Source organism: Acomys russatus, chromosome X (assembly GCF_903995435.1).
Source record: "Acomys russatus chromosome X, mAcoRus1.1, whole genome shotgun sequence".
NCBI lineage: Eukaryota > Metazoa > Chordata > Mammalia > Rodentia > Muridae > Acomys > Acomys russatus.
Genome location: NC_067169.1, coordinates 37,010,699 through 37,023,184, shown reverse-complemented (window position 1 = coordinate 37,023,184; position 12,486 = coordinate 37,010,699). Strand labels below are relative to the sequence as shown.

Genomic DNA, 12,486 nt, shown 5'->3' with positions numbered 1-12,486 from the left:
TTTTTCATTCATCTGGTGCCAAAATTGCAGAAGTGGCATAAATGAGTTTCCATTCTAAAACAAGTGCTTATCTGCTTCTCCTAAGATATGAACAGATCATTTGTTTCTGATGGCTTTTGTATCCACCAAATTTGAATCCAAAATCTAGAGTCTGATCCTTAAACTGCCTCCTTCCTCTACCTGATATTCCTTGTCTTTCCCTCAAGTGTCTCTCTGGCTCTTTGAGACTTCTATGCCTTCCCAGGGAACATTTCGGAAACTCTTCTCACACATCTTAGATCTGCCCTGCTATTAAAGACACTTAGCCTCTTCCTTTTCCTAAAATTCTTACTTGACCACCAATAACCCATTCTTTCTCTCCTCTCCAGACCCAACTAAAAATTTGCAACTCCTTAAGCATTCCTGGTCCATTATAATATCACTCAGCTCAGCTCCCTCCTGAAGTTTAAATCTTCAACTCAAATTTTAAGGCACAAACTTAACAGGGATAAAGCTATAAAATCCTAATCTTATAAAAAGCTACCAACCCGTAAACTGGGCATCTTAAAAATTCTAATATTTCTAAATGCCACGACTAACTGGAGCCAAATATTTTAATAAATTAGCCTAACTGGAACAATTCTATTTTATACCATTACAATTAGCAACCTGGTACTCACAGGCTCATGGGCCTTTCATGATGACACATGGCCTCAGTCTAACCATAAAAGACCCCATAATCTTTATATTGTTCTAAAACCCAAGTCAATTCTGAGACTTAAGGTGATGTTTTAAATGTGACTCTATGTAAAAAAAATACCAGTACATATTTCCTGAATAAAAATAAATAAAAGGAGGACATGACTGCTCCTAGAGATTCAAGGTTTTGATTGTAGAAATAAGGGAGAAAACTGAAGAGACATAGACATCTGAGACAGTCCAGAGTGGACATGATGGGCCAACTGATCCAGGGCATGAGAGGAAAATGAGGAAAGGAGAGGAAGGAGCCAGGATCCAAGAGGGCAGGAGACCAAGAGATCAAAAGATGAAATGGGCCAACATGTCTGGGTTATATGAGAATCAGAGAAGTTAGTGGAATGAAAAGCCTGGGATAGAAAAGTTTAGACAGGGGGTGATGTATGCCAGCCAGAAAGAACACTGTAATAGGCAGGAACTGAAGGATGTAGGGAATACCTGGTGGCCACTGTCAACTTGGTATGGGGTCTTTTATGGTTAGACTGAAGCCATGTGTCATCATGAAAGGCCCATGAGCCTGTGAGTACCAGGTTGCTAATTGTAATGGTATAAAATAGAATTGTTCCAGTTAGGCTAATTTATTAAAATATTTGGCTCCAGTTAGTCGTGGCATTTAGAAATATTAGAATTTTTAAGATGCCCAGTCTTGTTTGAAGAAGTATATCACTTGGGTCAGGTTTTGAGGTTTTTCATAGCCTTGTGCTACTTCCCATGCTTCTCTCTTTTCCCTATGCAGACAAAAATGTGATAAACCAAATTGCTATTATTACTGCCATTTTGGAGTTTACCCTCTGGAAACATAAGTCAAATCAACATTTTTTTCCATAAGCTTTTTATGGTCATGGCATTTTATCACAACAACAGAAAAGCAACTAATAAACTAACACACTCTAATATAACCTTCATATATGACAATGTGGCATCTACCAAAAGCTTCCTCCATGAGAACTAGCTTTCATAGTACTATAAGTTTCTATGTAAGCTGCTGAGGAAGAGAAGAAGTAAATATTTCAACACAGCTGTCATGGCTCTGGACCACAACAATGGGCAGCGTGACAAGATTTCCATAAAGGTACATAGTGGTACTCATATCTTGGTGGTAACCAACAGCTCCCTAATTGGACTTAAAGCCTGATAAAGAGAAGGGAAATCATGCATGGTACTAAAAATCTAGGCAATAGCCCAGGGCTAGTGAGGTCATGGTTCTAAGAGGACTATCTACTACTGGCACTTTACTAAACCAGCATAATTTCCTTTAGCATTCTAAATACTTAGCTTTATGACCACAGATAATTTTAACTCTTACCTTTCATCAAAGAAGTTTCTCTTTGCAACAGCCATAGACCATTACAAAAATCCACAATTGTTAGAAAGGTAAATAACAATTAATTCGAGGGTGTCCAGTATTTAGTTCCAACAGATATCTCTAATACAACTCATGAACTTAAGGCTTAGAAATTTTGGCAGGAATGAAAAGATTATGAGAGCCAAAGGAATAGGAAATCCTTGTGTGACTATATCTACAAAAATAACAGGGAAGGGTATCATGGTTATGATACTCTAACAACATTTGTACCTGAAGAATGCCAGAAGAAGGTTATAATATATATATACATATATATGAGAGAGAGAGGTATGCTAACATGGAAGAGAAATTTCACATGTCTCGATCCCTAGATAAAGAAATGCATGCAACTAAATAACGGTGGATGGGAAATTAATATTCCCTAGAATAAACTACAAACTGATTACTTAGTAGCAAGTGATCAGACCTGAGTATACATGGAGTGCAGGTCAGCAGCTTCAAAATGAGAAAATAAAAGACATTTTGCTGCCTGAACAGTTACCCAAAACTCTGTATAACATTGGAGCATCATCTTCAGCCTTCTGGCCCAGTATATCTGACAGACATATTTGTGAGGCAGGAACTATTGAGGACTTGTGTACCCTTTCTTGGGAAAATTTGGCCATCAACTCTGCCTGCATCTAAGCTTGCCCATTTTTAGGCAGCATTCTGTCTGTGGTAGAAATGAAGACATTTTGACTAGTGGCTTGTTTGCCACATTTGAAGCCATTCCCATAAGGAAGTTCTTGATGTTCATCATCTTCTTTGAGGTAGGCTGGCTATTGCCAGAAATTAACCTGTGTTGTTGTCAAAGAATCCTTAAAACAATAAAAACATCTTTAAATGCCATTTTCTGTAGGACTTGAGGTTTTTGAAGACCTCATCAATTTTCTCTTATCTGTCTATAGAATCATACTTATCTGTTACACCTAGGATGTAGATTCTTGTGATATAAGTAGACTAGTAAATGACATGAGCATGGTTTGATCAATTGGCAATTAACTTGTCTAACTTACTTGTCCTAAACAGCCTGCAATAAGACCTTCAAGATATCAGAGGTAAACTTTGTATACTACTTGAGTGGTACGGGTGCAATACCTGATATTAGAGCAGATATATATATATATATATATATATATATATATATATAAGCTTAAATTGGAATTCTATACCAATGTATCAAAATTAAACTTATTTTTCATCAATGAATAAATTTCTATACCAATGAACTAAAAATAACCTTGTAAGTAACAATTAAGGCCTTAAATTGAGGAGTTGACTTGATAATCTAACTTTTTTTCTTACCATCCCTATATATTTCTATATTCCCCCTTCATTCTTTTCAGCTCTTATCTCCAAACCTAAGAAAGATAAAGGGAAAGAGATATATCCTTGAGCCCAACCCCGTTTTCTCTCTGGATGAGTTTCATAGCAATTTATAACTAACTCCCAATGAAATAAACATCTATGGTCCAAGAAAGCAACCAAAAACCTACCCAACCCATCTTAAGGGAAATGGGATGTCGTTCTCTTCGGGTGCCCAAATAAAATTGGGGAGAGTGGTTTAAACAATCTAGGAATTAATTGCCAAAACTATCATGGGTAAATTGGTCTCTGGTCAGGTAGACCAGCCATAAATCCTAGAGTAAACGGTTTCTGAACTAGCCATAAATTTCTGTAAAACCTGTCCCCTAATTCAAGATTATAATAACTTCCTGACCACTTAAGTGCTATCTAGCCACTTTCATAAACAATGCCTGCTTGCTACAAATGACCACAGCTGCCTTTCTATGTATATCAAAATTGTATGGTTTATATTTTATTATTAAAAGCATGAACAAATTGGAGATCTAAGATGCTTCTTATTACTTTGCTTGAAAGATCCCAAAGGGGATGAATAAAGTTATCATGTAATTTGGCTTAATTAGGCATCTTGGTTTCTTTTTATCAGATACCCCATAACAATATACATACAAGTGACACTAAACATACAAAGCTGGATTTATTTATATATTTATACATATATTTATATGTGATATTGATTTTTTTAAAGAGGCCATGACTTTGAGAGGCCTCTCAAAGGTTGGAGGAAATGGGAAATAATGTTTGTATTTTACTTTTAAATAATGAAATTTGTGCAAAAAAGAATAAAAGAAAATATGTTACCTAAAATACATTCGGGCAGAGTGTTTGTATAACATAGATGAAGCTCTGGGTTCAGTTATTATCACTAAATTATATGCATTTGCTACACATAACTAAATCTATATCAAGGTTAGCAAACAATATACTGTAAAATATCCCTAGTCCCCTTTCTGTGGCTTAAGGTCTTTTTTAAAAAGAGAATCAAATTGATATCACTAGGCAAAGAGAATGCCAAAATCCATCACACATATGAAATACTGTTTATGAATTTACATACCTTTTATGTTGTCACAATTTGAGGTTAATCTATATAATGGTCAGTCAGATGTGCACTTTCTCATTCTTCAATAAATAACTGAAATGTATTGTTGTATTTCTAATCTTAAGAATATGCTACTTTTTAAAAAATTATCTCTCTCTCTCTCTCTCTCTGTGTGTGTGTGTGTGTGTGTGTGTGTGTGTGTGTGTGTGTGTGTGTGTGTGTGTGTGTACCTGCTCTATACATTCCAACCTAAATGTAGAGGTCAGAGTAAAACATATCAGAGTTTATTCCCTCCTTATACCATGTAGGGACTTGGGCCTGAACTCTAGTCCTCAGGATTGGCAGTAAATGTCTTACCTATTATACCATCTCACCTGAGGATATATTCTGAGATTATTTGTGCTTATTTATTCCTGTTCTGACATGAAACCTAGTAAATAGGTTTGATTTCTGTAACAATGAACACCAGACTTTGACTGATATTTAATTTACCAGTAAAATGTGATATTTTGAGATATTTTCAGAAAGGAACCTATCACCAACACGTCAGGATGTCTTGTTTGAAAATTCAATAAATATTTAATATTTCAAAGGTCATTTAGTTATCAGTTTCTATTATTCTTCAGCTTCTGCCCAAGTATTAATTTGTTATAGTTCAGATCCCACTAATTATACTGCTCAAACTTCTAGAAGTATGGTAATACTTCAGCAAAAGAATAATAGACTAATTTCACAAAGTTTGTACAATGTAAATGAATCTCATTATATAACTCAAGTGCCCAGAAAAATGTGAATTTGTAGTTTCAGTAATAAAGATGTAAGTTAGGTAAGGGTAATATAATAAAAATATAAATGCTGTCCTGCTTTCTCCCAGTTAATGAAGCCAAAAGTGAGTAACTATCAAAATGAGGACCTCCCCAGAATGCCAAATTATACCAGAAGCAGTGCAGGAAAGTGCATCTTGATTTAAATAACAAACCATATGGTCTTTTACAAAGCAAATGAACAAAATTGGCAAAAAGTAGGCAATTATTTATAGCTGACTTATCTACCAAGGCTTTGGGTAGAATAATTAAATAACTATTTGTAGTTATTTAGAATCCATGTTCTCCAATATATAGTATGCTCCATCTATGAGTCACATACAATGTAAAAATTTGTTTGCTTTTGTTTCCCTTTTTTCCATCACAAAGTCTTAAACTTCAGTTTTAAATTTTTGTATATTAAAATTATATTTATATGAGAATTTATAATATAGAATAGAAAATAGCATTTTCATATTCTCAGAACATTGGAAGACATTAAGGAACATTGGTTTCTGCACTTTGCTATTGTTGTGACAAGGTCTCAATCTGCATACTTTTCTATTTTGTGTTTACTATTTGGAAATTTCAAATCTGTGTAAGACAACAAGTAATAAAGACAAACTATAATAAAAATTAAGGTAATCCAGAAATGTACCAACCTTCAGGATCAAGCAGTTTTTCTATGCCTAACTGACATTTGGCGATGTTGAAGGCATGTTCCAATCTTTGTGTGGCTGATGGCTGGGAAATCACACTGTTCCAATCAAACAGGTCTGGCCTGAAACACACACACACACACACACACAAACAAATACAAATATAAATTAATCCATAATGCTCTATAAAATTTGTTTTAATTCTGGAATGAAACATTTTTAATGCGCAAAGTCCATAAGAATGACAGTTATTCTTATTACTTGTAGTGATTTAAGTGTGTCAGTGTGGATGAGATTTGAAGCTTCAAAAGCCATGTCGAGCCCAGTTTCTTTCTGTGTTTTGCCTGAAACTTGCTGATCAGATGTAAGCTCTCAGCTACTGTTCTAGCATCATGCCTGCATGACTTCCATCACTCCCCACTATGAAGATCGTGAACTAACACTTTGAAAGTGTTAACAAGCCCCAAATTAAATGATTTCTCTTATCAGTTGTGTTGATCAGAGTGCTTCCTCACAGCAATAGGACAGTAATTCAATAATAGTTTAATTTAAATAAATCACATTTTCTAATTTATAGCATTGACATTTAACATGTCAAGTAATGAGGAAATTTTGTGATTTATGCCACAATAAAGTTGGAAAAGATAAAGTCCCTTAAGTAAGTGAGGAGAAAATTATTATAATGTATCTATTAATATAAATGTTACTCTTACCCAATCTTAATATTGGAATATGGAGGCATTTACAGACAGCTCCTAATTTCTTAAGGCTATAGCATATCCTTCCCTTGACATTCTGAAAACTCAACCCCATGAAAAAACTAATTCATATTTTTTAGATATAATAGGACTTTGGCACTCTTGAACTCCCATTGTAGCAATGGTTGCCTACAGAAGATCTTCAAAAGATGGAGTCTATCAATATTTTTGCATAGATGAGGAGTAGCACAAGAGGTCCAAACCCTAGCTGATGGCTATTTAAAATTGTTGGCTGCAAGAAGAGAAACACTAAATTTTTGTTTACTTCTTTTTTGTGTTTTAGGTGTATGGACCTTGAAAGGTTGACCAAGCTCCATTTTATGATCCCACAGCCATGTGCACATGGACTGTTATAATTACACTCATTAAGTTACAAAAAGGAAAGAGAATTAATTTCCTACTTCCTAAGCTATGGGTGGAACTTCTTACCTATGCCCACTCCATGATGGGATTTTCATTGCTTGAATTTTCATATTTGCTGCATGCTGTTACAATGCATGCTGTTGCATGCTCATTGTGTCCTTATAGTCATCAACCAGCTATCACTCTCAAAGTCTTTCTACTTCATCTTTCACAATCTCTGAACCTTAATTAGATGTGTTATTGACGTTCCCATTTAGGGCTGAACACTCAGGGGTCTCTTATTCTCTGTACATTGACCATGTATGTGTGAATCATTGTGGTAACTTCCATCTACTCTAAGAAGAAGTATTTTTCCTGAGAGTTGATCAATGCAGGACTCTATGGACATAGAAGCAAGTCACTGCAAGTTGATTTAATATTACATCCATTTGGCAAAATAATAGTAGTAAGTTCTCCACATAGTGTTCCTTTCCTAGCAGCCATAACTTTTCAATAGCCCTCAGATAGTGACTTCTTTGGCCACTCCCTCATTTATTCTGGAATATTAATAGACCATATCTTATGAAGATGTTCTACAGGCAACCATTGTTACAATGAGTTCATGAGTTCATGAATGCATTAGTCCTGTTATGTCTAGAAAAACTATATATAGAGAGAGAGCAAGAGATGAGTACCACCTCATGAGGCACACCTTAAATTCAGTCAGAAAGTATTTTGTTACTCCCATAACATTTTTACTGCTATTGTACCAGTGGACCTATCTTTCCAGTCTAGTTGTTACTTTAATTCACAGGTTCCTAGCTCAATAAGATTGATGACTATACTTTTCTATTATGGTACTGTGCAAAGTTACTCCAAGTGTTATCTTCCTGATTGGTACCAGCTTGATTTATCAATGTCCTGTTACTCAAGTATATGGTATTTTCAGCAACAGGGTCTTTTCATCAAGTTATTGTGGACAATACATAGAGCAATAATAGTATCCTGCAATGTTTGGGAATTGTATGATAGCCCACTGGCCATCAATTCCAAATTTCTGGTACTGGGATTTTTATTTGGTAGCTGCTGCAATAGGAAGATTATTTTTCTTTTAAGATTCTGACCCCTGGTAAACCTTACACTAAATGCAGATGACAGATCAAATTGAATTTGATATATAATAATAATAATAATAATAATAATAATAATAATAATAGTAATAGTAATAATAATAATAGCAACAATAATTTTAAAAAACACAAAGTCTGGTGGCTAGAGATACTAGGATGGACACAGGCTCAAATAAAGGAGTTAATATGATGAAAATATACTGTATTAAATTACCAAATAATTAATATGCTAGTTTTTAAAAGACAGATGTTTTCATAGATTTGAATATGGTGCCTAAAATTGTTCTATGCTATCCTGAATTATATACTAGATCAGTAGGTCAAAACTATGAGAAAAACACACAAAATTCCATCAAGGTCTATGAGTAATTGAAAAGAAAGTGTGGGAATGATGGAGTTTGAAGTTGGAAAGGGAATAAGGTGGGATATGGGTAGGACAGGGCAAGGAGTGGGAAGTAAATGAGTTGAACATACGTAGCATACATATATGAAATGCTCAAAAACTAACTAAACTGTTTATGAAACAAATAAAAAACTACTTATTTTTGCCAATATTGAATCAGCTCAAGCTTTGAAAATATATCTAGGAAAACACTTGTAGTCATTCTTCATGACTCTCAATGTCACATAACTCTTTGCTGATTATATACTCAAAAGTTAAATAAGCTCTTACTAGCCCTTTTACAATCACACTAGTCTAACCACTGTTTTATGAACATTGAATTATTGTAATAGATTCTCACAGCTCCCTCTTTTCCACATTTGTCCTCACTAGACTATACTTACTTGGCAGAACTACACAGCTCTGTGATAATGTGTCATTGTTTTCTTTTTCTTACATGTCTACCTTCAGGGGAATGAAAATTAGATATTTAATTGTGATCAACAAGCTTCACCATGATTTGTTTCTTCATTTTATTTCTCGTCTCCCTCATTATATTACACAAATCATCTAATTGATTTTCTGTACAGGTAAGTCCTACGCTTCTAACTCCTTAGCTAAGATTCCATGTCTAAAAGCAAATGATGTCATACTTCACAACATAATATTATCTCAATTCACATTTTCTACTACTTATTCAATATACAAAATCTACTCAATCCTAATTTTCAAGCCTCCATCATAAAAATTGTGAATATAACTCTTTTGTAAAGTTCATTTATAATTAGAAACTCTTTTTTAATTAATTAATTTATCCATTCATATTACATATCAATTGTTATCCCATTCCTTCTATCCTCCCATTCCTGCCTCCCTCCCACTTTCACTCTATTCCCCTCCCCTATGACTGTGACTGAAGGAGACTTCCTCCCCCTTCCTCTGTATATGTTCATAGGGTATCAAGTCTCTTCTTGGTAACCTGCTATCCTTCCTTTGGGAGCCAGCAGGACTCCCAATCAAGGGGAGGTGGTCAACTATGGGGCACCAGAGTTCATTTGAAAGTCAGACCCCACTCTCCACTCAACTATAGAGAATGTCTTGTCCATTGGCTAGATATGGGTAGGGGTTCAATGTTTACTGCACGTATTGTCCTTGGCTAGTGCCATAGATTGAGCAGAACCCCCTGGGTCCAGATCTTCCTGTCATAATGTTCTACTTGTAGGTTTCTAGGACCCTCTGGATCCTTCTATTTCCCCATTCTGAAGAATGGATAAAGAAACTGTGGTACATTTACGCTATGCAATACTACTCAGCTATTAAAAGCAAGGAATTCCTGAAATTTGTGGACAAATGGATTGAACTAGAAATGATCATAATGAGTGAGTTAACCCAGAAGCAGAAAGAGTTAAATGGAATATAACTTATAACTGGACACTAGGCCAAGGGGCATGTCCCATGAAAGTCTTCACCTACCAGGAAAGTGGGATAGATGTGAGGACATCCTTTTGGGACTATAATTAAAAACTCTTTAGGGCAATAAAACCTTGTCAATGTAACCTCTGTGTAGATGCTGGTAGAGTACTGCCAGAAACCTACCTGATTTTTATGATACATGAAAAATTGGTAGATTAGGATGAGGAACAAGAATTGAAATTGTGGAAGCTTAGATCTCCCATTTTCAAGACAAAAGTGGATAGACAAGGCTGGCACACTAGATGTAGGATGTTGTCTCAATGCAGGACAATGTGGAAAAACAAGTAGCCATGTCTTTGGGGGATAAATTACAGGCTAAATTTTAGGGAAAGTCTGGTCATGGAGTGGGAGTTGGAGGCAGCATAAGCAGTACTGTGGCAAGATGTGGGTAGAATGAGTATAAGCTTAAGCATTGAAATTGGCTACAGGACAATAAATGAGGATGTAACTAGACCATGAATTGGGATTTGGGAATTTGTAGAATCTCAGAGGTTGCTAGATATCATTATTGCAAGGTTATGGAGGCAAGACTATATAGGACACCGGATGTGGGAAAAGAATGTAGTGGGTGAAGATTAGGAGGCAGAATTTGGCATACCACTGAAGCATAGAGGTGGCTGACATAAGGTATGTTGGGCTAGAGTAGACCTGTCCTTTTTCTGTGGGACCCAGGCTAGATCTGTTAAGGTATAGCAAAACAAGTATCTGGTTGTAGAAAGAAGTACACAGAAGCCTAGACCATGGAGGAAGACATGGACAATTTGGTTATTGACTGTGACATTGTAGGTGGAACAAAGTATCCTCTGGCTACAGGTGGGTAGAAGTGAGAAGGGGGAAAGATTATGTTGACTGTACCACTCAAGAATATGTTATAGGGTTAGAGTGGAGTGTAGGAATCTCTGTAGAAGCATAGAACACCTTTCCTCAAGGCACCAGTGGGTACATTAGTCTGGCATACTGGGTAATACTCAGGACACAGATCCATCAAGGTGCAGTAAAACAGTCTACTTGTTTGGGTGCTACAGAACAGGCAAAGTCCTAAAGGATTACTTGAGAATGATGGTTATGAAGTGGCATGTGCAGGCAACACAGAGGGTCCTGGGGATAGATGAGAGTAGGAAAAGTCTAAAATAGAGACAAGTGTGCTTAATAAACATTTAAAAGTAAAGCCCAAAGGATAGGTTTGGCTTTTTGTTTTTGTTTTGTTGTTGTTGCTCTTTACTGTGAAATGAATTTAAGGTGAGTGATTAATTTAAATGTAAAAGAATTAAATTTTATCTAGATTTCTGACTTTTGAAAGTGTCAGATTCCTATAAATGAAATTTTATTTTAAAAATAAATATCTTACTGAAGAAAAAATAAAATAAAATAGAAACAATATGTTAGGTACAGCACAGAGAGTGTTGCTAGAATTAGGCATGGGTGAAGTATTTGGACACACACAAAAGTCAAGAGTCAGGTACAACAAGACAATGGTGGTCAGACTAGGCCTGGGCACTGAAATTGTATCCAGACTAGATCATGTAGGATGTGGAAAAACAAGTTATCTTCTGTGTGCAGGGTGGAGGAAATCCCACAGGCTTTGCCCTGGATGGGAGGACATAATTATGATATGATATGATATGGAATGATATGATATAAGTAGCATAAAATTCCTTTAGGAGCATGTGAATATGCCAGATGCAGTTGAGAAGCTAGATATTGCCTATATTACAGATGCAGATTGTAGACTTACTAAGGGGCTTGAATTTGGGACCTGGGAAAATGTTATAGGTCTCTACAGCAAGGCACAGGTAGAGTAATTCCAGGACAAGTAAATGGCAATTTGATCTAGGCTAAATTTCACAATATGTGAAAAACAAGTATCTAGCTGGAAATGGAGGCAGGGCTCACCAGTATAGACTTGGTATAAGAAATGGGGGTACTCACCAATATAGATACTGGTGAAGAATGTATGAAGTCTGGGAATGGGGTAGAGTGATAAGGGCAGATAAAAGTTTCCTGTGGGTGGATGTGAGTAGGCTATGTAATGGGGGAAGCCTAAATATTGAATACAGCACCAGAGGATTTAGTCTGACAAGGCTGGGACAAGGGATTTGAGGAACTTCAGAAGCTAGAGATGTCAAAGAAGAGGGCAATTTGGGCCCAAATAGGATGGGTTGGCTCTGGGACCCATGGTTGGACTACTGGATTTAAAAAAAAAAAACAATTATCTGGTTGTAGAGATGTGGGATAAATAAGCCAGACCCTGGAAGAGGATATGTGAAGTCTGGGAATTGACTGTGGTAGTTAGGTGGATCCTTTAATTTCCATGGATGAGGGTGGAGACGTTGTAAGCAGGAAGCTATATTGTAGCTACAGCTCAGTAGAAGTTGATGAGATTTGTAAGGATGCTGGAATTAAAACTCTTTTGAAGACTAGAACCCTTTTCTTCAAGTTATATGTGGCCAGA

General features: G+C 35.9%; 1 protein-coding gene across 10 annotated transcripts in view; it reads right to left on the bottom strand.

Moving 5' to 3' along the window:
• Dmd (dystrophin) overlaps window positions 1–12,486 on the bottom strand; it is a 2,465,896-nt gene that overhangs the window by 1,603,344 nt on the left and 850,066 nt on the right. For all 10 annotated transcript variants that reach the window (XM_051140917.1, XM_051140916.1, XM_051140911.1 and 7 more), the window contains exon 7: window positions 5,953–6,071. In XM_051140917.1, the coding sequence (XP_050996874.1) occupies window positions 5,953–6,071 (119 nt within the window). The remainder of the gene's footprint in view (window positions 1–5,952; window positions 6,072–12,486) is intronic.